This window comes from Acanthopagrus latus, chromosome 23, assembly GCF_904848185.1.
Source record: "Acanthopagrus latus isolate v.2019 chromosome 23, fAcaLat1.1, whole genome shotgun sequence".
Lineage (NCBI taxonomy): Eukaryota > Metazoa > Chordata > Actinopteri > Spariformes > Sparidae > Acanthopagrus > Acanthopagrus latus.
In genome coordinates this window covers 13,657,608-13,681,259 of record NC_051061.1, presented here as the reverse complement: position 1 = coordinate 13,681,259, position 23,652 = coordinate 13,657,608, and the positions used below count along the sequence as shown (strand labels likewise).

General features: G+C 42.4%; 4 protein-coding genes and 1 non-coding gene across 6 annotated transcripts in view; 2 read left to right on the top strand and 3 right to left on the bottom strand.

The window, feature by feature from the left end:
- On the bottom strand, nucleotides 1-7,744 carry LOC119014304 (tubulin epsilon and delta complex protein 2). Its single transcript, XM_037089341.1, has 9 exons — nucleotides 7,152-7,744; nucleotides 5,944-6,002; nucleotides 5,059-5,656; nucleotides 4,891-4,944; nucleotides 4,723-4,801; nucleotides 3,422-3,566; nucleotides 2,993-3,064; nucleotides 1,904-2,097; nucleotides 1-1,765 (listed from the first exon to the last, which is right to left on the bottom strand). The coding sequence occupies exons 1-9, from the start codon at nucleotides 7,253-7,255 to the stop codon at nucleotides 1,616-1,618; spliced, it is 1,455 nt and encodes a 484-aa protein (XP_036945236.1). The 5' UTR covers nucleotides 7,256-7,744; the 3' UTR covers nucleotides 1-1,615.
- On the bottom strand, nucleotides 6,798-6,871 carry trnat-agu. Its single transcript has one exon. It is a non-coding gene; the product is annotated as a tRNA-Thr (tRNA).
- Nucleotides 7,745-10,513: 2,769 nt separating the features above from the next.
- hmox2b (heme oxygenase 2b) lies at nucleotides 10,514-16,113 on the top strand. The gene is made up of 7 exons (XM_037089614.1): nucleotides 10,514-10,655; nucleotides 11,163-11,305; nucleotides 12,195-12,290; nucleotides 12,384-12,501; nucleotides 12,646-13,137; nucleotides 13,541-13,664; nucleotides 13,806-16,113. The coding sequence occupies exons 3-7, from the start codon at nucleotides 12,223-12,225 to the stop codon at nucleotides 13,931-13,933; spliced, it is 930 nt and encodes a 309-aa protein (XP_036945509.1). The 5' UTR covers nucleotides 10,514-10,655; nucleotides 11,163-11,305; nucleotides 12,195-12,222; the 3' UTR covers nucleotides 13,934-16,113.
- A 628-nt stretch (nucleotides 16,114-16,741) lies between these two features.
- On the bottom strand, nucleotides 16,742-21,427 carry dnaja3a (DnaJ heat shock protein family (Hsp40) member A3a). Of its 2 annotated transcripts, none has more exons than XM_037089612.1 (11): nucleotides 21,081-21,401; nucleotides 20,341-20,477; nucleotides 20,178-20,261; nucleotides 19,870-20,076; nucleotides 19,606-19,758; nucleotides 19,377-19,524; nucleotides 19,070-19,134; nucleotides 18,709-18,837; nucleotides 18,498-18,613; nucleotides 18,239-18,336; nucleotides 16,742-17,540 (listed from the first exon to the last, which is right to left on the bottom strand). In XM_037089612.1, exons 1-11 carry the CDS (start codon nucleotides 21,286-21,288, stop codon nucleotides 17,518-17,520), a joined length of 1,368 nt encoding a protein of 455 aa, XP_036945507.1. In that variant the 5' UTR covers nucleotides 21,289-21,401; the 3' UTR covers nucleotides 16,742-17,517. The 2 variants fall into 2 exon arrangements, with proteins under 2 accessions (XP_036945507.1, XP_036945508.1); XM_037089613.1 differs by lacking the exon at nucleotides 16,742-17,540 and adding an exon at nucleotides 17,619-17,917 and having other exon boundaries at nucleotides 21,081-21,427.
- A 140-nt stretch (nucleotides 21,428-21,567) lies between these two features.
- Nucleotides 21,568-23,652, top strand: part of coro7 (coronin 7) — a 112,091-nt gene continuing 110,006 nt past the window's right edge. Inside the window, exon 1 of the mRNA XM_037089607.1 lies at nucleotides 21,568-21,836. Within this exon, the coding sequence (XP_036945502.1) occupies nucleotides 21,777-21,836 (60 nt within the window). The 5' untranslated portion in view covers nucleotides 21,568-21,776. The remainder of the gene's footprint in view (nucleotides 21,837-23,652) is intronic.

Sequence of the window (23,652 nt, the reverse complement as noted above, 5' to 3'; positions counted from 1 at the left end):
GCTAAGTGAGGCTGAAATATCCCTCTCCCTTTTTGAATGTTTTTGCTCCTCTGCTCAGGGAAACAAGCCATTTCCAGCTTGAGGCGTGCAGAGAGCCAGGCCCCCCCCAAGTGCATCGTCTTTGTGACTCAGCCGGCTTTGGGTGTGCGTTTGTGTGCACGCGAGGGTTGGTGCAGCAGTGCGCGAACACCCACGTCCCGCTGTGTGAACCCAGCGCCACCTGTCGCCCGGTCTGGCACAGCCTGTGCCATCCACACGTCATCTGTGGGCATGAGCCTTTTAGGCCTCTCCAAGCCCTCCTGCATCTCACATTCGCCCTCACATCACATTCGCGGAGGGCAATATCACAATTACCGCTCCTCTAGAATCAGGGAGACATAGTATTGGCTCCGTACGTGTCATCTGTCATTCAATGTACGCCAGATTCTAAAAGTCACGTATGGAAATCAAACACATCACAGAGTTTGGGTGGTTTCTCTTGTTTCATTACTAGTGGCAGGTCCCTCTCATACCGAACAAGCACAATCATTCATACTGTGAGCTCCTCAGACGCTCAGATAAGCCAGACAGTAGGAAGAAATGGGAACATATGGAGGGATGAGCCTGAAGTCATGGCGTCCCTGCTGCTTTCAGCGAAAGACAGGATTAAAAAATAGGATCAAACATCTCCATTGTTCCTTTAATTCACTTGAATCCAGACTGCAGCACGCTGACAGTCATGCAGCGCGCTGATAAGAAGCCGTTACTTATTCATGTTTTGTCAAAACTATTCTTATTCCCACATCTAATTCTAGGTCACGGACTGAATCCAGCTGACGACTGATTGATTGCTTTTGATGCAACTAAACAAGCAATTAGTCACCTTCAAACATGTTCTGTGGTCACTTCTGTGAGTTGAGTGCCACCTGCTGGTAGAGTCAGTGTTGCAAGGGCTTCCAATCACAAATGTTAAATAAAACACTATTATTTATTGACTCTTTTTATGTTTTGGTGGCTTATGTGCATTTATTATGATAGAAACAGCCAGAGATGATGACAGGAAAGTGGGGGGAAGGGGAGTTGGGAGGGGGGTGATTTGGCTTGAACCCCAGGCCACTGTGGCAAGGACCTCTGCACATGGAGCAAACACTCGACCAACGAAGCCACTGGCATGCCCGATAAAATCTCATTTAAACATGGAAATAATAATGAACCGAGGTTAAAGTGTTCCTTTGAGGGTTGAGAACATTCCTCTGCTTCTAAAGACAGATACACCCTTTTAAAAACCCACTGGCTTATCTAAAGAATGTAGTTCATAGTTTTTGGAGACACTTGATTTTCACTGGCAAGCTACAAAGTCACACAGTCTTCACAGTCAGATCCAACATGAGAGAGAAAAGATAATGACAGCATTGGTTTCCTACTAGTCAAAGAAAATTAAATGGCATCAGTTATCTAATAAATAGTCACTGCAGACTGAAAGAAACATTGATTCTTCACAAAAGTCACCTTGAATATACACTTACTAGGTACACCTGCTTGTTCTAAAGTAATATAATATAATGTTCCTGTTTTATTGACAGTGTCAGAGGGGAGAACTTCATAAACTGATAAATCAGTGTAAAGTGGTCTGTAGTCAGTCAGGCTCAGAGTCCAGGACTATGGCAGGGAAACGCTGCCCTCCTTCACAAAGCAGCGAGTACACAGCTCTCAGAGCGCTGATGTTGGGACCTCCAGGCCCAGATGCTATAGATGAAAGCTGAGGGGACAGAGTGTCCAGCAGAGCCTGTCACATAGAAGAAGAGACTGTCAGCATGTTAACAATTATTATTCATTTAGTACAACTCAACACACAGATGGTCCAATCAATTAGCACAATTTAATATCTGATGAGCTGTTGTGTCACCAGGTGCAGAACCCTTACCTGCTCGAGGGAAATCTCCTGCTGCAGCAGTGCCACCCTCATCCTCAGCGTCTCCAGCTCTCGGAGCTCTGCCTCTGTCGTGTAGGTTATAGTCGGGGGCAGGGGTGCCATCATCCCATCTCCCCACACACCATATGCCTCAGTGGGGCAAAGACAACCTCCCTCTGGCCTCCATCGATCCCACGCTTCCCACTCTGATGGAAAATACGGTTATTTTTAGAGCGTGAGCGTGAGCAACCGTACCCTAAAACGTTTTTCTGCTCTGCTGCTGCAGCTTTAAATAGCTGGGCCCTTGCCTAGCCACGTCAGGATAGACAGCTTTAAAACCCCACCGTCACGGGGAGGGGGATCTGTTGAGGCCAAGGAAAGGACTGAACTGGCGCTGAGGTTTCACTGCGGCTCTGTTTTCATTTTCCATGCACCAAGGTGGAGAGGCTGCATTAGCTCGTTAGCACGCTGCTATCATCACAATCATTTTTCAAATGCTGCTAAAATGCAATAAACGATAAACCCGTCTCTGGAAAATCAAACGCCATGAAATGAAACACTCGCTGAACTGTTGGTGTGAGATGCTGGACTGAATGCATATCATCACCACACCACAGGGAGGTGTGTGGGCCCAACAGGGATGTAGAAATTACTGGAAACTTCTCTCGCACACTGGCTTTAGCAACGTACTCGCGCAGCACCGGAGCTATAACTGGTAAACATAAACGAAACTTCCTCCCTGAAGGTGATCCGGTCATTCGAGCGGTGTGAATGGAAAATCTCTGGGCATTCGGCTTCATTATAATTGTGTTGCTGGAGGTAATGGAAATCGTACCATGTTACATGCACTGTAGGTACTGAGTGGGTGACACCCTGACACCCAGACATTATAATTCAAACACAGTTGGGTAACCAGAGTCACACACAGGGTCATGATTTCTCCCGATGTCCTCTTTTATGATGCAAGTCTGTGCCGTGGAATCAATCATCGTAATAATGTATTTTTTCTCTGCTCATGACCGCTGTCGCATAACATAAGTCAGGTTAACATGTGATTCTTTTTAGTTCAGTTGTTATAGTAAAACATGATTATTTTCCTACCTTCTTTCACTTGGCCGGCAAATTTTCGGAGCTCTGCTGCTTCCATCCGCAACCTTTCAAGAGTCTTATCAACTGCACAGAAATACATTCAAAAAAAAAGAAAAAAATAATTTCACATGTAGCATAACAGGAGATACAGACAGCAGTTGCTTATCTTCACTGCAGTGTGTTAATTAGTCTCATGGTTGCAGTCACTGTAATTGTTAAAAATCTCACATGCTCATTCCAGGGTCTTGAGTATGATTGGCAGAGGGAAGGCTCAACATTGACAAATCATTCTAAATAGCTCTCGGAAACCTCCTGCCAACTCCCTGTGCAGCCACTTCCAAAAATTACCATTTTCTGCCCACACACTTGTGTCATCAATCTCTAAATGTTCCCTCATTCTTTGTCAACTTCTTTTGTGTGCAATTATGTGCAAGCTGTTACCCGGCTCTGTGGCTTCTTCTGCGGTCTGTTTGGCCAGAAGCTCATTTGTCCTGTAGCAGTGGATGAGGTCATGCCCTTGGAGAGTCAGTCTGTGGACCAGAGTCCGGGTCTGGTCTGGGCTACCATGCGGCCAATCCTTGGGGAACTGTAGGGGCCAGAGAGAAGAGGTCAAACACAATGTGCTGGGAATCAGACTCCTTAGAAAAACGAAAGCGTATTCAGTGGAATTTGTTCAGAAATTCTGAAATACTTTCAATGGAAATCGGTGGAATTCTACCTTAACGCTGACACTAGAGCAGTGGTTCCCAACCTTTTTCTTCAATGCCTCTCGTATCAGAGTAAACCATGGTTTCCCCTGACATTTTCCATTCGAGGACTACTTATGACATTGTATTGTTAACAAGTGCCTGGAATACTGATACCAGATTTTTCAAAAATAATACATAATTCTGGATGGACCTAGACCAGTTTTGAAAAATCTATTAAATCATTACAGTATAACAGTTTTTGGAGTCAGAATACACATATGTATTCTTACATCTCGAGAACAAGATGTACAAGCCAGGGTATCTCTGCAGCTGCTTTGTTACACATTATACCTTTATTAAAAAATTAAAGCTTCTGCGATTTAGATATAGCAGTTGGCCATATTGCAATTTCAATAATATTTTGATTAACTGTGCAAACCTTATGCACGTCAATACCACTGCAGAACAGCTGATAAAATGTACAGTTAACACAACCAGAAAAAGTGCATTTTATGTAAAACAAGATAATTTCACGTAAATATTGCATCACTTATGAGTTTCCTGCTAGTCTTGCATGTATTCTTTTATTTTGTAACAATCATACATACTTAATAAGTTTCTTTTTTTTTTCTTACTTTCCTCTGCCTGACGCTTGATCATCTCTTTGGTTATTTTAACTGCATAGTTTTCAAATGCAGGAAGAGGCTGTTGAAAAGAGAATCAAGGCTCTTTCAATATAGCTTGTATCTTCAACAGGTGAGAAATCTCAGTGAGATTTTATTTAGTTTATATCTTAAATAATATTCTAAACTTCTAAACAATAGAGTTTTCTTCACATTTATATATAAGCCTGCTGTATATTTAAAAAAAGAAATGTTTTCTTACGCCTCTTAAAATCAAGAGGGCCTTTAAACCTCCCCCCGTAAAACTTTTGGCTACCCTTAGTTGGGGTCATGTTCAGGTTGGGAATCTGTACACTAGAGTATATTTCTGAACTCAACATTACACAACATGGAAAAACTTGATGAGCTTCTCTAGAAAAAGGAAGGATACCATTGCTCTCATTCTCTCAATAAAGTGACTCCTGCCAGGCACAGGTTCCCTTTGTAGGGCCTCGACTTTGTCCCACAACCTAAAAATAACACAGAGAGGGAAAATTAGTTCCAAGGCAAAAAATTGTATAATGAGTTGTAAAATTTGATTTGAGCTGATGTTGGCCACCTGTCTTTCTTCATCCTTAGAGATTTCCATTCTTCTGTTTGATCTGAAGCTTTCCTGTCATGAGACAAAGGCAAACAAAATGATTATAAAAACACGGAAAAAATAAATAAATAAATAAACAAAATAATGTTCGACTCATGAGTATGGACCTGTTGTGTAAAAACATACCTGTTCGGCCCTGGTAAACTATGAGACCTCCCTGCATGTGAAGCAGGCTCTGTCTTATAAGAAGGCGTAGAGATAGCTGCAGCTTTGCCAATGTCACCGCCACTCAACACGTTGCTTCTAATGGTCTTGCTTTTAGTTTGGAGGGCTGAAGTGTGTAACTGACCCAGGTCAAGAGATCCAGACGCTGAGGCAGCCTGCTGTGATTTCCTTCCTGCCTGGTGATGCACAGTCCCAGCTGAATAGACAGCACGGGTCTGGATTGTGTTTCTGTTTGTGGTTTTGCGGCGTACCGTATTGTAGCTAACTGAAGTTTTTGAGCCCGGTGTGGAGGATGCTGACGTGCCAGGCCTTTTTCTGTCAAGACTGGCAGAGTTAGAAGTCAATCTAGTGGTGGTTTGACTGCCTTTAGAAGTTGCAGATGCCTGTGTCCCCTCTTTGGATGCGAGTATTGTAGGGCCTGGTTCCTTCCTTAGAGGGGCATATTGTTTCTTTGAGTCCGTTTTAGAGGGTGCAGTACCAGTACGGACCCGAAGGGCTTTCTCCAGGGCTTGTTCAAGCAATTTTATATCTTCATTCTCCACTGGTGCAGTATCTGTGCCTGAAGACAGCAAATGTGCTTACAATTAAATTATTTTACTTTGTATTAACCTAAATTTTCAGTCGACAGTCTCTAATTCACTGAATTCACTGTACAATAATAAAAGAGAAGTGTGACTACCTCACATGACAACACTCATCTCTCACTCTTATTTCTTCTTTCTTGTTACATGTGATGTTCCACTCAACTTTTAGAATCTTTTTGACATTCAGCGAGTGACAACAGAAGAAAAGTTGCCCTCGAGGTCACCTCATTTACAGCTCTTATTATTCTGTTTATACTATTACCGGTGGCAGCATCATCAGCAGAATCCAGCTCCTCAAAGCCTGTCTTCGGTTGTGGTGTTCTGCAGGAAAAAGACCATATGTCAATTAAGAAAGCTTAGGCAAGAATAATATATATAACATATACTAATAATATACAGAATTCCTAGTGGCAATTGTGTATAAAACCAACAGATTTGTACAAGATGCATTATGTATTTTCGGGGAAGAATTTTTAATCAAAAAATAAATAAACTTTCTTCATTGTCATGACTGAATAAACAGAATAAACAAAGTGACCCCAAGAGAGAAGATCATTTCATACTGTTTTACTTTTATATTTGTCGGACCCTGCCACCTTTCTAGCTCCAAACAGTGTTCTTGGGACTTCATTTTCCGCTGAGAACAGCTTGTTTATCAAGTTGTGGGGAAAAAAATGTTTTCTGAGTTTGTATTGTTACCTCATTAATATTGCAAATATAGAAAATCAGAGTTTAAGACTTATCCTGTAACAGAATCCACATGATAATTCCTAGAAACATGCGGTTTACCATCGATCTGAAGTGATAAGTGTATTTTCTAAAGTCAGTGCTATAATTTCTATCATCAACTTTAACAGAATTTCAGAAAGATCAAGAAACATAGGGAGCTGTATATTAAAAAGTAAAGCGTACTTGTCAGTGCTCTCTTGGCGATAAATCAATGCAACATAAAGCCAATAATATTCAAAGCTCATCTATTATTGCGATCTCTGTTCTATCCTATTATGCAGTTCCACACAAATCTGCCATACTCTCTATGCGATACATCTTACACAAATTCAAGCATCTGTCCTGGAGCTCCTCCTCAGTAAGGTGTTAACTCTGACTAGTTTGAAAAGGCACTGCTGGGATTCGAACCCAGGATCTCCTGTTTACTAGACAGGCGCTTTAACCAACTAAGCCACAGCGCCGGATGGGGGCCTCCACTCGCAGATCATGAAGTTAAACATCCAGAAGTCTCGCTTTGTTGGACTAAAACTGATAAAGTCACTGCATAAATACGTTCGTGATTATTTGTAACAACAAATCGACTTAAAGTTAAATACAAGCAGCATATAAATCGTTCTCTGAAATAGTTGTTTTATACATTTACTTGAGTATAAACTTTTATAATCATGTATAGTAGTATAAAGTATAATCATGAGCAATGATAAATCAGTGTAGTTAGTTACTCGGGTGTAGAATACTTACAAGGTCTGTAGTATTTCTCTGTACAGCTGAATGTTGCCATTAATCCTGGCTTGTTCAGCTTTGCATGATTTGATGGCATCCTCGACCACAGACAGCAGTGACATGCTTGTATCTATATGTCGCTCTGAGGTGACTCCACTGCTCTGCCACACGCAGGAAACGATTAATCCACGAAACAATTGGGCTTAAACCATTGTTATGAGGCACCGGGTCAGCACACGTTAAGAGAAAATGGAAGCTGGTCTCGACTTTGCGGAAAACCTCGTTAGCATCTCGTTTATAAAAGCGATTTAACGCTCGCTAGTCGTTTCAGGCTGACCCGCGAAAGTCAACTCAACTGGTGCGGAAGTCACGTTTCTCCCTCACTGCTGCTTAAAAAGCAACTCTCAAACAAGGTCGATGACGTATCACCGCCGCGACTCTCTTAAAACAGTTACTAACAATTAAAAATCGTCCTCTTTTCGAGTTGATTCGCTAAACACGACGAGAAAACTTTGTAGGTAACTTTATCTCCACCGCCACCGACGAGTCCTCCTCACTCAGTCAGTTCTCGCGAGAGGTGTCATGGCTACCAGGGACGCTTCTCCTTGTGTTGTCACAACGAGGCCGAAGAAAGGCTCATTAGCGCATTTATTTCTCTGATGGTGTATGGCACTTTGACCACCAGAGAGAAGGATAAAAAAAAAGATGTCATTCCGAAGACTCTGTAGGCCCACCTTTTTATTCTGGCCCTGCTGATACACTTGATTCACAAAATGTGAATAACCACTTGCAAATAAGAAGCACAGCAACATTTATTAGCTGGAACGTTTCTTAGAAATGTTTTAAAGAAGATACTAGCTTACCAGTTTTAGTAACTGTTTTTAGAAGATAGTAGAACATTACTGAATCATTTTGCAGCCTTGTTAAATGAAGTGTTACCTCACAGTCTCTGCATTGATATGATATGGATCAAGACTAACAGCAGAAATAGCACGTAAAAGGACTTCCTTTGCCAAAACCCATGTGAATCAGATTTGTGGACATACAGATAATCTTAATAATGCTGCTTCTGTATTCTTGTCGTTCTCAGACCTGTTGGGGTTTGTGCTGTATTAACCTTATTAACCTTTTGTTTCTCTTTTTTTATCCTCCCATTTTCTTTTCTTTTCTTTTTTCTTTCTTTTTTTTTGTTGCCATGATGCGATCTAAAGCCTCGGATGAAATGCTGAAATGGACCTCTTGCTGCATGTCCTATGAAGCGTGTTTACGTCCTGGTTTTGCTGCGGCATTTGCAAGCACACATCACATATGGGGTCCTCAGCAGACCAGATTGAAAAACAAAAGGGAATGACAGCAAAATGGAGTCAAATCACGGCCGCTGAACATTTGTTTTGTGTAGCTCTCATCTATAAATTGAAAAAAAAAAAAAAATAGCAGCCAAGGGGGATATGAAGTTTCCCAGTCCCCGTGAGCTTTTTTAGTGCAAAGTTATTGAACCCTGTTGTTGAACTGCATCAGTGCCACAGAAGCACTCTGCAAAGCAATTAAACATAATGGCAACAGCTTGCTGGCACCATTGGAGAGAAGTGAATCATCTTGTTAGCTAAAACCCCCCCACGCCCCTTCAACCAGCCTCCCCCGGCACTCAGCTGCCCCGCCAACCGAGCATCTGACACTGCAGCCGGCTGTCAGACTAAAAACATGCCCTACCTCTCTATCTCTTTCTCTCTCTCTTTTTCTTTCTCTCTCTCACACACATTCTCTGCCCCATATGCATCATGTACGCACAGACAGATGTCTACATACACACCATACATACGCTGTCGCACGCCGTTGTACAACTTGACTCAAGGGCACAAACAACCGCCTCGTGCATAATTCATAAACAGCACGCGTGAATCATACGCACACAGAAACACCTGCAGAAGCGTGATTAAACGATGATGTGTTACTGGCAAAAACAGCACGGCGTAAACAACATAACATGGAGAAAAACCTGTTTTGTTCGCGCCCGAGGGACTGACTGAGCCATAGCTGGCTCCACGGTGTCTACATTTTTTTTTTTTTTGGAAGAACTGTGTATATAAAATAAAATAAATAAATAAATAAATATCCAGGTATAAGCTTTGTGTTGTGTTTACGACCAAGAGGTTGAAGCTGTGAGAGCTTCAGGTTTGTTGATGTTGCACTCAGGATCCACTCTGTGCAGGAAAAAAAAAAAGAAAAAAAGATGCTCATTTCATACTGAGGCTCCACTTTTTACAACACAGCAGTAAACACTGTCATAATAACAGAGGTAATTGCGGAAATAAACTGATGTGTTTTTGTGGTTATGTAAGATCTACAACAGCATAATAATTTCAGTGTGGCCTGAGAGAGCAATAGAGGGTAATTTGTTGATAACACAGATTAAGATACATAAAGGGAGAAATTAAATCCTGCCAGTTAAATGGTATTTGCTTGGTGAGAATGCCATCTTGTGGTTATTCTCTTCCCACCTGCTGATGTGGTCTCTGTGACTTGTGACAAGATAATGAAATATCAGAATATCATGGTAATTATAACATGATATTACCAGTAAACTAGCAGACTCAGTAGTCATTCCTGTTTGGATTTTGCAGAAGAAAAAAGGTTTTTATTGAAAAATCCTTTTGACAACAGTTGACAGTTACCTTGTTTTTGTTACTAACAAATCAGTACTTTCCCTGCTCTCCTCTGAACTCTCATGACATTGTTGTCTTCTTTTAGCTGCAACATCCACAATTATGGGAGAAAAAAGAATCCTGATTATGAGATAAAACAGTAATTATGAAGCTAATTTTGTTGTTTTATCTCATAATTATGAATTTGCATCTCATCATATTGCTTTTGTTTTGTTTCACATGTATGGCATATATCCCATAATCTTATAATCTTGACTTTTAACTAATAATTTCTAATATTGTGTCATTATGTTACATTTTATCCAATAATTATTACTGTCATCTCATCTTTCTCTACTTTTTTCATGTTGTAGTTCTGACATGTGTCCAAGAATTATGACTTTTGGGGTTTTAGAATATAACATAATATTCTTATAAAATGACTTTTATCTTTTTCAGTCTTTATCTTTATCTTAATTACGACTCTTATCTCAAAATTATGACTGTATCTCCCATGACTATGACTTTTATCTCATAATTATGACTTTAATCTCATGATTATGATTTACCATGGGAATATTTTTTCATTAAACTTAGTCTTAATCTCATTTTATTGTATCTATGATAAGTAATTGACAGCACTGATCACTGTAGCTCCCAGCAGTGCTACTTGTAGCAGCAGTAGAAGCAGCAGAGACATTACAGCCAGCCTACAGACCTTTGGCAGATGTGGTACTGAAAACTACAACCTCAGCACTTCCGGTGGAGGAGCACCTGACTCGAGGGGCCGGGTGGGGGCGGAGTTAGACGGACAGTTCCGTCCTGAATCTCCAACTTGATTTTGTAGCCAAGCGGACCGCTTCACAGTGCTGGGGGGAAGGTTTGTAAATGGCAATTTGATACCAAAGCCTTCTGACACAATAATATACCGTTCATACGTGTATAAACGCGTCGATGCTGCAGTGTTATGTACCGCTGCTCGTCAAAATGTGCCAACTCTCGGTTGTTGACAAGCTAGCTAGCTGTTAGCCAACTTTGCTAGCATCCTCCAGTAAAGTTAGCTGTTGCTGTCAAAAGGATGCTCTTAGCAAGTTAGACAGCATTACCGTCAGGTGAGACAAGCGATACATTACTTCATATGTCGATGGAAGGTTGATTTTTCGTCACAGTGAGGGACTGAACGGAATTAAATCAGTCTGACAACTCGCCTCATACAACACTAGCTAGCTCATACCTAGGTTACTTGTTATTCTTCGAGACTTGTGGTAAACGCCAGAAGGCCTGTGCTGTGTTGTATGAGCTGCCTTTGTTTGGCTGTATTCATGTCGTCGAGGCCAGCCCCTGCTGGACTGTATCAGCTAACACTGCCTTATCTTCCTCTGTTCAGAGCAAATGAGGCCAAAGGCTTAAGCAGCTGCATCAAGGGGCAGAAGGCTTCATGACTTTGACCATCATCTCAGGGACATCAGCTAAAGGAAACAGGAGTGGGGTGATATCAGCTCCCCTGATCAGACCTCTGCTGCCTCTTTGGTAAGGGTTGATGGATACTGTACCTAGATATATAGTTTTTGTCTCTCTGATACTTGTGGCTAGAGATCCAAAGGCAGTGTTAAAGTATAATGATGCAGAGAGAGGAAGTGGAAAGTTGGTTAAATCCTTAATTTGCTAAATAAGGACCTGATGACTGTCATGGGTCATTTTACCATGACTGTGTCTGGTGACCTCACTCCCTGATTTTAGATAAGATGTAATGAATTATGAAATAAATAGCATCAGTATGTTGTTATTGTGCAGATGTAAAGGTCTCTAGAACTGCAGGGAACACCGCTGCCGGATTGTTGTCATTTTGCCTGAAAAAGCCGTTGTGTGATCCTGGCTCAAATGACACTTCTGGACAGTAGCAACTAGTATAGGTCATTGTGATAATACAAAAACAATAGTACATAATTTACTGTTAGAGCAGCAACAATTCATCGATTAGTTGTTAACTATTCAGTTAGACAGTTGACATTGGTAGTAGTTATTTTAGTCGATTTCAGTGTCAGAATACTCAGCTTCTTAAACATGAATATTCTCTTGATTTTCTCTATGGCATTTGACTGAAAATCTTTGGGTTGTGGACAAAATCAGACATTTGAGGACATCATCTTGTTCTTTGGGAAAACATTGAGCAACATTTTCACCCATTTTCTGACATTTTATTGGCCAAACATCTAGTCAGGTAATTGAGAAGAAACCAAGCAGGTTAATCCACAGTGAAGATAAAAGTTACTCGGAGGTTTAGTTTCTGTTGATTATATCTTAAAACTGTTAACAGTGTTTAATTATTAAATGTAAGATTCAGTAATGTGCATTGTAATGAAACTTAAACATGATCGATGCTATATTATTCGAGGTGTTTGTCTTTCACTTGTTCCAGAAACACACCACAAATTACAGCAGAGAAGATGGAGAAATCAGTGAGTGTGTCCAATGGAGCGAGGCCTGCATATGAGGAAAAAGAAGACACCCTCAGGTAATTCTCTCACCAGTATTGTAACAGCATTAAGTTGTTGTTGATCTGTCATAACATACAGTGCAACTCCTTGTTTCTCTTTCATTTCCCCAGACCTGAGGATCTGTCAGAGATGCTAGCAGCAGGGACCAAAGAGGTGCATGAAAAGGCTGAGAACACCCAGTTTGTGAAAGATTTCCTCAGGGGTCGCATCCGCAAAGAGCTCTTTAAGGTTAGTCTGGAGCATGTCAGGGAGAATTTATACAATGTTGAAGAGTTCTTTAATAAACAAATGATGTATAAACTAATGTCATAAATGTTCAGATAAAAAATGATCAAAGACTTACTTTTAAATTATTCTGTCTGGCTTTCCCAGCTTGGTGCTGTGGCACTTTACCACACATACACAGCCATGGAGGAGGAGATTGAAAGGAACAAAGACCACCCCCACTTTGCCCCACTATATTTCCCTGCAGAGCTGCACCGCCATGAGGCCCTGGCCCGTGACCTTGAGTACTTTTATGGCCGCGACTGGCAGAGCCAGGTCAGCTGCTCCCAGGCCACCCAACGCTACGTGGACCGTATTCATCAAGTAGGGCAGGAGGACCCAGTGCTGCTGGTGGCTCACGCCTACACCCGCTACATGGGGGACCTGTCCGGGGGCCAGGTGCTGAAGAAGGTGGCGCAGAGAGCCATGAAGCTGCCTCCCACAGGGGAGGGCCTGGAGTTCTATCAGTTCGATGCCATCCATAGCGCCAAAGCATTCAAGCAGCTGTACCGTAGTCGGATGAACGAGCTGGAGCTGGACACGGAAACAAAGAAGAGGCTTGTTGACGAGGCTGTCAAGGCATTCCAGTTCAACATGGAGGTAAGGGACCAGGGAGAAGGAGGTCAGAGAGACAGAATATGCAGGCTAAGTCTGGAAACATCAGTGTGTGCTTTGCTCCTTTTTCAGTAGAGATGTGCGTGAAAAGAGTTTAGGTATGAAGTTTATTATTGAAGGCACTGTGATCCTCTAATGTTATCCTAATCTATGGTAACCATCTGTTTACTATATCAGGTGTATTGGGCCCTTGTAGACAATGTTGTACATTTATCAGGCCCGCTTGATGATAATACTTAGACGATAGACGTTTACGGTGTTGGATTAGCCAAAACAGATGCTCAGACAGACCTTCTGGACCGTCTGGTTGTTTTACCCATGAAACATTTCTAGAACATAGGGTATGAAACACGGTTGATGACATCACATGCTGCACGTTTGCTGGCAGGTGTTCGATGAGTTGGAGGAGATCGGCAAAACCATCCAGGAGGAGGTTTTAGACGCTGGCATGCCGGTCCATGGAGCAATGGATGGAGACATCAACAAGTGTCCCTACTACGCTGCCAAAATGGGTATGCTTTCATACTCCTGCCTGTTATCATTGTGCCACTGTGAATAATAATTTAAAATTATATTAAATGAAGGTCAACGCTTTTTAAAGCTACATGAGGATCTAAGTTGGTTTTCGTCTTCATGCCCCTTTTATGTCACAGCGGCATCAGGTGGAACAGCGTACGCCTGTCAGCTTGCCATGGCCGTGCTCCGACACCCAACAGGGCAGGTCCTGTTTGCTACTTGGTTTGCCGCTCTGGCTGGATTGGCTGCCTGGTATCTGATGTGATCCAGCCGTCGCCTTGACACCCTGCTGCTGTGAGAGAGAGAGTGAGAGAGAGAGAGAGAGAGAGTGAAGGAAGGACAGTAAGGAGACTAGGAAATCCCCTTAAACTGTGGACCAGTTTCAGACATTCGTATCTGCTACAAGTTTATTTAATGTTACATGTTTGCTTAACGGTTGGCTGACAGGAAATAAACTTGTTAATGATCCATAGGACCATAAGACATCAACTCCATCCATACATCCATCCATCCATCTATCAAGCTTTTTGACAGTTTATCCTCCTGCCTTTTTTTTATCACTACCTCCTTCACACTGTCCCATTCACATATTCCAGTGTGTTTGATGGTATTTTAACACTTGTTGTGGGTGTTTTCTGATTTTTTTTTGTCATGAAAAGACAAGGCTTGAGTTGCTGATTTGTTGTAAAATGGCACTTTCCCCTTAATTTTACTGAAACTGACAGAGCAAGGTGACTTTTAGATTGTTGTAGTGTTAAAAGTAGTTAAGAATGAAGAACGAATTTTGGTGAGCTGAAACATACTATGCAAATATTATGCATTAGTATAACAGCACAGTGGGTTTTTTCTGGGTAGACTGCTGTGTTGTTTTTTTAATGAGGCCTTTGTGTTATTTGCATCAGAGGGATTGTAAATTTAAGCAGGGACGGGAAGTAATGTACGAGTTAAAAACGCCAGCAGTGAAAACAGCGGTTTATTTTCAAAATGTAAACTTGGAAAAATGTCCTCATCGACTGTATTGTATTTTTTTTACCTGCCATTCCAAGCATAATGTGAAATCACATGCACTGCAGCAATGTTTTGTTTTTTTTAAATCCATCATCACATTTCGTTATTCAGACGTGACCTCAAAAGGTTTGCACAGGTGTACCGTGAGAGAGGTAATAGGAGTCGTTTTTTTAAAGAAATATAGCATACCTACACTTTGACAAGTGTAAGACTAATAAACATCCTTCAGATACTCGTGAATATAGTAAAACTACAGGATATTTGAATCTCTACTGATGCATGTTCAGTTCTCTGCCTGTTGTTTGGTCCAAATGCATCGCTAAACTTTCCATGATGTATGACTCACTGCTGATTCAGTTTTACCTGCCACGGGGGCCTATATTAGGACAAAGGTGTTAGCAGATGTGGCTGCAGCTGTTTTAAAAGGAAATATTCTTCTTTTTTTTTTTCAACATTCCCAGTCTGTCTACTACATGAAGGCTAGATGAATCTTAAGTGCTGTGGTTTATTATGAACTACTTCAGGTTAGGTACGTATACGTTAGGTCCTTCAGCAGCTCAGCTCATTTGTGTATCCAGTCATGATGGATTTATGAGCAAACTTTATTCACATGCTGTTCATACTGTATAATGGGAAAAAAACTGCCCTGCACAACTTGGCAAAAGGAATATGTTGTGCTGTGTGTACTGTACGCTGTGCAATTGCAATTTCCTGTAACCTCAGTATTTATCCCGACACAGTAATTCCATTTAATAACTTTGCTTTATCTTTCCAGGCAGACTGTTTGTTTTTTGCTTGAATTTATTTGACACACCAAAGGAAACCTGCTGATAACAGCATTTCAACCAGGTTCCTGTGCTGTTTGTATTTGCACAATGCATTCACACAAATGGATGTAAAGTAGTCCTTTCATTAGCAGAACCCATTCGGGACAACAGCTGTAGCTGTCTGCTCGATCGCAGACGTTAACGATTTAAGAAACGGTTTTTGTACTTGAGAGTCTCAGGTTCATGTTGCAGTCAGATGGCAGTATACAGTAACTGCATATGGAGGACGGATACAGAGCCTGCCCTCATATATTCCCGCAGCTCAGTGTCCATGTGTTATTTTAGTTTTCTGAAGCTAGTGTGATGCGTCATAATGCTACAGTATTTTTTAGAACATATTGAAGGGACATTTACTCGGATCTCAGGAGTTCAGGTTGTTTTTGGCCATCGATGAAACTGGGATTAAAGTGAGTGGGATGCATGACTGATTCATGTCGATCTTTGGATTCTCTTGCGTTGTCATTAACTATGCTCTTAATCCCTTTGTGTATTTAACTGGACAAAGCTTTATTAGTGACTGAATGGCTAGAATACTTTTTGAGAGTAACAAAAAAAAATACAGGAGTAAGATGTGCTGTCTGTAATAAAATAAAGTCTGTTTTCCGGCTCATGCTGCTCAGTCATGTTTGTGTAATCCTGCTGACAAAGTAACCAACAAACCAGTGGACATGGGTTAAAATCCATCCTCCTTGGTAGAAGTAAAACAAATGTAAATATATGATTGTCTTTGATGAATAGTTAATCAGTTTCGTGTCTTTTAGCTGTGGGAGCCTCTCTCTAAAGAAGAGAACTACACATGATCCACCATAAGCAGTTGATACTTTTGACTATTTATCTTGTAATTATGATATAAATATTTCAAGATCAAGGTGAAGTTTTTATTAATTACTGTCTAAACTGGTTGAAATTGGCTTTCATATCTAGCAGATGCTGTCTAAAAATGCTTCAAACAAAAGATCCAGGATTTATTCATGAATCCTTGTGTTCTTTCATTGCCAGCATTGTTAATGGTGATCTAATTTATGGTTTGACATTTTACTAGCTTTTAAGCCACATTGCTCAGGAAATATCTCTACATATGTAACAGATGAATTGGCACATTTCATACATTTCATGTTCCTGGGAGGATGAATCTAACTTCCTCTAGCGCCACCATGACGTTGACCTTTATGGTTGAATGACACATCTCAACAAATATTCAATGTATTGGCAGAAGATGTTGGTCAACATTAAGCAGAAGCTTTTCCCACACCGTAGCTTTATTATAGATGTACAGTATATCTCCTATGTGACACATTGATGCAGCTGTATGATCCACAGTTGTCTATGTACAAATGTAATGAAGAACTCAAACTGAATTCTTAATGCAAAGAGCTAAACGTGGGACAGAGTCCGGTCAGAAGCATTCACAGCTGAGGAGAGCCAAACCTTCAAGTTTGAGAGGAAAAGAGACAGACTAACCACTGCAGAGACACATCTTCACTGTCCCAACAATTTAAGGGTAAACATGGGTAAGTCTGGTGATGCCCTGTGAGCACTGACGACGCTGAGAATTTAGGGAAAGATTCAAGCGTTCATGAAGACATTACAGAGGCATAGAGAACAAAAAGATTAATAACAGAAGGGTCAGTTAATGTTTAACTCTCTGTCTTGATCAAGACAATAATTTATTTCTGTGCACATAGATTCTGTTCTATCGTTCAAGGTTTTTGTGGTTATCAACAGGAAAATCGACGTGCACCGACTGCTATGCTCAATGATAAGTCTTTGTAGGCCTTGATGGACATTTGACAAGGAGGCAACACTGGGGCACTGAAACATCCTCTTGTGTGTGGATTCACTTTGGCAGAAAAACAGAGCAGGTAATCCTCTGCAGGGCTGGTAGGTCCGTACTGATCCGTCTTAAACCTCTGTGGGCCTCATCCAACACCCAATATTCCTCGACCACCTGCCTCTTTATGATGTGGTGCTTCTTGTTCTACGCTGTCCTCTGATCTACTGCTAATGAAGCTCCTCAGTTCCAGGATGACCTTTTACCTTTAAGAAGGAAAAGAATGTTATAAAATATACTCTTATAGTGGCACATACAAGATGCAGACAGGACATATAGGAGATTCCACCCTGGCTAAACATCCAGTTGAATGCAGGGGTGCATGCATCAGTGGTTTTAAGTGACAGCCACAAACCAGATAATGAAGTTATCCTAAAAATAAGTGTTGCATCACATCCATCCATCATCCAACACAACAGAGTGGAGTGGGAGGAATACCAGTCCTACCTGGTTTGTGGCTGTCAGGAAGAACTAAACAATTTCTTAATTGTGGAGAAGAAGCCCCCCTCTTGTTTCAACTCTGCTCTCTTCTTGTCATGCTTGCTTTGCCCTCCCTCAGACAGCTTACCACCGCTGCCCCCACCTGGACAGAGATTAATACTGCATCAGCCAGTCTTCAGACTAATGACGCTTTCCAGGTCTTGGTCATTTTTGACCTTTTATTACAGAAATTAAGATGGAACCCTTTACAAAGTCGAGTTATGGGAAAACCCATCTACCCCTTGTTGTCTGATGTCACACAACAATGACATTACCTGTTCAGAGGAGGGTAAAAGATATTTTGTAGACTACAGAATTTTATTGAGGTTGGTCAATGGAATATTCAGATAAGATTCCAAGCATAAAAATGCCATAAAATAATATATACACACTGGTGGTACAATCACATACATTTTCCTCTTACCTGTGGTGGTGGCAGTGACACCGTTCACCGTCCCTTCCACGTCTGTCTCGTCCTCAGCATAGCTCATTAGCAGAGCTCTTTGTCTGTCGGTCAGTGTCCTATGCAGGAAAACCACATCTTATGATCCTTCGGTTTGGAAAACATCCCTTTTCCTCTAGACTACAAAGACTTATTGTATTCGATCACAATGCCCTCTCATAGCCCCGTCTGGTAGAAACACACCCGTTTTTACTGAAGCAAAAAGAGGAACCTTACTTACTTGGGTACTTTTATTTTGACATGCACATAATGGTCTCCGAAGCCGTGGCCACTGATACGAGCGATTCCCTTTCCTGACAGACGAATCCTCTGGTCTGCCTGGATGCCTGCAGGGATCTGAAGACAACAAAAACAACTTCGATATCGCACACTAGGGGTCTGAAATGTTTCCTCATTAGAGGAGAAACCTGAGAATGTACGTATCTACTTACTGATAAGTTGAGAGTTTCATAAAGGCCCTGTGTCCTGGCTGTGCCGCCTAGCACAGCTTGTGCCACAGAGACAAAGAGGTCAGAGTGGACGTCTGCACCATCCCTCCTGAACACAGGACTTTTTTGGACCTGAACATGGACACAATGCACATCACTATCAATTACACATGGCATCAACAGATCAAAAAGCAATGAACCATCATGTTGACTGTGTTAATTAGAGGTAAAAGAGCTCAGACAGCTCAATGTCTCGAGACAATCCTATTATAGTGGCACTGAAGTGAACTTGCACTTGTTTATTTCTGGCCTGGATTTCTTGTGAGATCAGTACCGATGATAAAGACTTCATGTAGATACTTACCCTAAATGTGATGAAGATCTCCTTCTTACCAACAGGCATTCTGACTGTCTGACCATCCTCCACTCCTTAAAGCAACAACAAAACATGATCTATATTAATGTTCAGTGTAAAGATCAATGGTTTCAGTGTGAAATCCTCACTCCCTTTAGGCTTGAAAATATGGAAGCATGGTCATCCTGATTTCATACTCACACCATGTCAGGCTCATAACTAGAGATAAAAACAATTACAGCATTTAATTAGCCTTAAAATCTGTGAGCGTAAAAAACAGGCACAAGCCTGCATCAGACAGCTGAGTGAGACTGACCTGCAGGAACAGGAACCATCACGTTCTTCTTCTGCTTGGTCTGCCCCCTCCCACGGCAGGAGCGACAGGGGTTGGAGATGACTGTGCCTTTGCCACCACACTGTCGACACGTAGAGCGCATCACAAACGGTCCCGTGTTTACGGTCTCCTACAGGGAAGACAACATATATGTGTTTAGTAACTCAACCCAAACACACTTTGAAGAAAGACAGCCTGTTAGATATCTTACCATGCCGGAGCCATTGCAGTAGTGACAGTGCTGGACCTTGGAGCCTGGCTCGTGGCCCTTACCATCACAGCGCTGACAGGCTGCGTCTATGTTAACAGAGATCTCTTTGTTGACTCCTTTTGCTGCCTGGGTGAAAGTGAGCTCCATCATGTACTGTGTGGAAAAAATAAGAGGCAAATTCATCACTCTGAGAGTGCACAAATAAAAATTAACCAGGTGAGCTCACAAAAACTCAAATGAAGGCACTCCTTGGCTCACACATACCTCTTGTGGCTGATCAAAAATGGCATTGAAGTCTCCAAAGCCGCGGCCTCCTGAGAATTCCCCAAAGATCTTGCGGAACAGCTCCTCTGGGTCCACGTTGCTCGTCTGTCCAGACCAGTATTGCTGCCCTCCACTGGCTTGACCCGCGTCAAAGCCTGTTGAGCCATATGTATCGTACTGCTTCCTCTTACCTTCATCACTTAAGACCTGCGAGAGACACATAGCAAAGATGTGTTATTCTAATGAGATTGAGGGAAAATACACAGTTGATGTGGCAGAGAAAACTTGAATAAAGACTGAGACTAGACCTCGTAAGCTTCGGCCAGCTGAGCAAATTTCTCCTTGGCTTGTGGATCTTCTTTGTTGGTGTCAGGGTGATACTTCTTGGCCATCTGAGGGGACACAAACACACTGTCAACTACTGCGACTGCTGTCTGTCTAAGAACAATTACAAGCTGCGAAGGAGCAGACCTGGTAGTAGGCTTTCTTGATCTCTTTCTGGGTCGCTGTGCGAGGTATGCCAAGGACCTGATAGAAGTCCTGCTTGCTGCTGGCAGGGGCACTTGTGTGAAAGGACAGTGAGGAAACAGCATTTGGCGATTTGATACCTGAAACGAGGCAAAACAGGGTAAAAAGGGGTAAGTAAATACTATCAAGAGTAGGAAACCTGCATTACAGCTGCATTCAGGTGTCACCTGAGAACTGGAGTTTTGCAGCTTCAAGGTAAATTGCATGTCAGCCTTGTTCTTTACTGAGCTGACAACATTAGGTGACACATATTTGAAAAACACACAAGGAGTTACACATCTGGTGAAGTTGCTCTGATCTGTAGGAGAGCTTCTTCTGCCATAGAAGGTTCTAGAAACATACTACAAAGGTTTATGTCGAGTCGTCAGAGACATGCCTGGGTTAGTTCAATGATATGTTTGGCTTCAGTTTATGGTTAAGGGGGAATCCAAATGGGAACACGATGTAACACTCACATCACCCCTAAACAAATTCAACTGGGAGACTGCAAGCCAAAGTTGGCAACGCAGATTGCACCATGATTTCAACAGCTAACAAGCTCTACCCAACATTAACGCCCACTCGAGCCTTCACCAAGTCGCGTAACATTGGGTTTCTTTTCCTGCGTCACTCAAGTAAGTTAAACCAGCATTTACAACAGCATTAGCCTAGCTTAGCCTAGCTAGGCCACTAGCATAACTCACCTGACAGCCCTCTCAATGTCAACGCTTTCCCGGCTCCGCCACACGACAGGCTGCCCCCTCGCCACAGTTTTTCCGCTGACAGTGTTGAAACGCCGCGGACCCCTCCACGGCCAGCGCAGACAACTGCACCGACGGCCCGGCGGTGTCCAGAGGACACGATGACTGTAATCCAGCGTGAGGAGCAGCGGACAGCCGAGGACGCCATCATTCCTGCACTTAGTCGCCGCTGTGGACACACTGCGCATGCGCCCAAGGGAGTGGGCGTCACTGAGAGCGCAAAGATGTTCTGCTCGAGTCGAGAAGATGCACTCCTAAGAAAAACGACTTGGAAAAGTTTTTCTTAAATTCTTGTGTTTCTTTTTATAAACTGGCCGCAAGTTGCTAAAAAAGACTCCAGTGAGGACTGGATAAAATTATTCATTTATTAGACGTTTCATTGCGCAAACGAGCATCAGATGTGTCAAATAAAAAAAGGATGCGCATGTTTTGTGACCCGGAGTGGCACGTGACGGAGCATGGTGTCCTCTAGAGCGGGGAAAACAAACACTCCGCCCGAACGGCCAGCTCCTTCGAGCGAAGCGAGCGGACACCGCGCGTCCAAACTGAACTGTCAGCTGTAGCAGGAGTCCTCTGCCGAGTACCAACCAGCTCGACAGAGACACCCGGAAGGCACGAAAGTCAATTTGAGAAAGCAGCATGAATCGCTTTAAGACCTCCAAATTCAAAAACACAACTCCGAAAATTGCCAAGAAAGACGTGAGTAGCTCGCGAGCGTCTGGGCAGAGCCGGTTTTCTCTAGCTAACGTTAGCATTTGGTTATTAGCTGTGCTACTTAAGTGGTGTTTTGGGGGAGCGCCTGCCTGCAAGGGATGTTGAACTTCCTGCATCTGGAAGGCTGCATAGCATTGAGAGAACACGACAATCTGAATCCACAGCAGTAGTATTCAACTAACTTCAAGGCTACTAGTGAACACTACATCACGTGTGGTTGCATGGAGCTGCTAGCCTACATCGGACGTAGTGACGCCCATCACCGTGCTATTATTTTATAGCTAACTGACTGTTGGCATTGATTTCATACAATCAGGTGGCGTCACACAATTTTCCGACTGCACACTTGAAGTTAGGGTGAATCTGCAGGGATTCGCTACGCGGGGAAGGTGGATATTTGAATATTCAGGAAAAGTGATTTTAATATCCTGTTTCATCTCTGTCAGTGATAGTTGTCCTGTCGGCTGTGGAAGACGCGACATGTCTAGACGAGAATGGGGGTGTCTTGCTCAAATCTGATGTTTTTCTCGCCTTCTGGACCCATTTGTTTCAAGTTGCAGCGCCTGCAGCTCTCCTTGCTGAGGTGGTTTAACGTTATGTAATCTGCTACCTTGTTTTCACTGAGGCTGGGTTAAAAAAATGCCTGGTATGTTTGGAGACGGTGGATAATCTTTGTATCTCATAAAGATCTTCTGCACAGGCTCCCGAGACAGCAGGTGGTGCTTTGCTGCTGTGAATGTTAAAGCGGCCCAGTGAATATGTGTGATTGTGGTCATCCCAGTGCTGAGAGTCATGTGACTGGAGCTGTCATGACAAAAAAAAAAAAGTGGGACAAGGGACAGAAAGTGAGAGGAGGGGCAGACTCAAAGGGATGGGAAGAGAAGAGGAAAAGCAAAGACAGATCCTGAGTTTTCCACGTGGATCGAGGAAGTAGTAGGGGCATTAGTTATGTCGGTTCATGTGTGGAATGATGACACAGTTTTTGGTGCCATGGTTTGTTTATGATCACGATCCCGTGGAAAGTCTGGCAGAAATGCCACAGTGCTGAAAAAGATTTTGACAGACGAATACTTGTACCTTTTTGGAGTCTTGGCAAGATTTAGTTCGGGAGAAATGCTAAGGGGATAAGTGGATTACGTCTATCTCCCCTGCAAGTAAAAGGATTGACTATGAATCTCCAGGATAGTAATAAGCGCCACCTTATATGCAGCGTGATCAGAATAAGTCAAGTTTAGGATATTTATTTATTGGGGGTTTTCTTCCACCTTAAACACAAAGGATAAGTTTACCCCCAAAAAGTGAAAATAAATGTGTTTTTCTACTCACCCCATGCTGATGGAAAGTCTGGGGAAGAGCTATAGTCCATGAAGCATTTCTGGAGCTACATAGCAAAATTATATTGCATCATTCTCCTAAACAACTGAAGTAGATGGGGACTATTGAAAAGAAAACAACATGGCTCCATACAGCTGATCCGGGGTAATCCACCTCTCTGGATGCACTGAGATCCCAAATTGATTTCAAAAGATGTTATTTACACCACCTCTTTTTAGCTTTGCTGCAGTGAAGATTGAAGCTTGAAGAGTCTGTGTATTACGTCCTCTTAAATCAATTTCAGATCATCTGGCTTGTGGCTACTCGGATGGAGCTTAAAACAAGTCCCCATCTGCTTCAGTTGTTTAGGAAAATGCTGCAACTCTGTTTTGCTTTGAATCTCTTGAAAAGTTTAGTCGACTGCGAAACTTTTCACCGGTGTGGGTGACTAGATAACGACCAAATTTTCCTAGATAAGATAGAGGCT

Excerpts from the sequence above, each read along its gene's own strand:
- LOC119014304 (XM_037089341.1), bottom strand. The coding sequence starts at position 7,255 with ATGTCACTGCTGTCTGTGGTCGAGGATGCCATCAAATCATGCAAAGCT. Across the intron at positions 5,657-5,943 it reads TGCTGATGATGCTGCCACCG|GCACAGATACTGCACCAGTG; the intron begins GTAATAGTATAA and ends TGCTGTCTTCAG. Across the intron at positions 2,098-2,992 it reads TGCCGGCCAAGTGAAAGAAG|AGTGGGAAGCGTGGGATCGA; the intron begins GTAGGAAAATAA and ends ATTTTCCATCAG.
- hmox2b (XM_037089614.1), top strand. The coding sequence starts at position 12,223 with ATGGAGAAATCAGTGAGTGTGTCCAATGGAGCGAGGCCTGCATATGAG. Across the intron at positions 12,291-12,383 it reads GAAAAAGAAGACACCCTCAG|ACCTGAGGATCTGTCAGAGA; the intron begins GTAATTCTCTCA and ends TCATTTCCCCAG. Across the intron at positions 13,138-13,540 it reads CATTCCAGTTCAACATGGAG|GTGTTCGATGAGTTGGAGGA; the intron begins GTAAGGGACCAG and ends GTTTGCTGGCAG.
- dnaja3a (XM_037089613.1), bottom strand. The coding sequence starts at position 21,288 with ATGATGGCGTCCTCGGCTGTCCGCTGCTCCTCACGCTGGATTACAGTC. Across the intron at positions 19,135-19,376 it reads GATGGTTCCTGTTCCTGCAG|GAGTGGAGGATGGTCAGACA; the intron begins GTCAGTCTCACT and ends TGTTGCTTTAAG. Across the intron at positions 18,614-18,708 it reads ATGAAACTCTCAACTTATCA|ATCCCTGCAGGCATCCAGGC; the intron begins GTAAGTAGATAC and ends TGTTGTCTTCAG.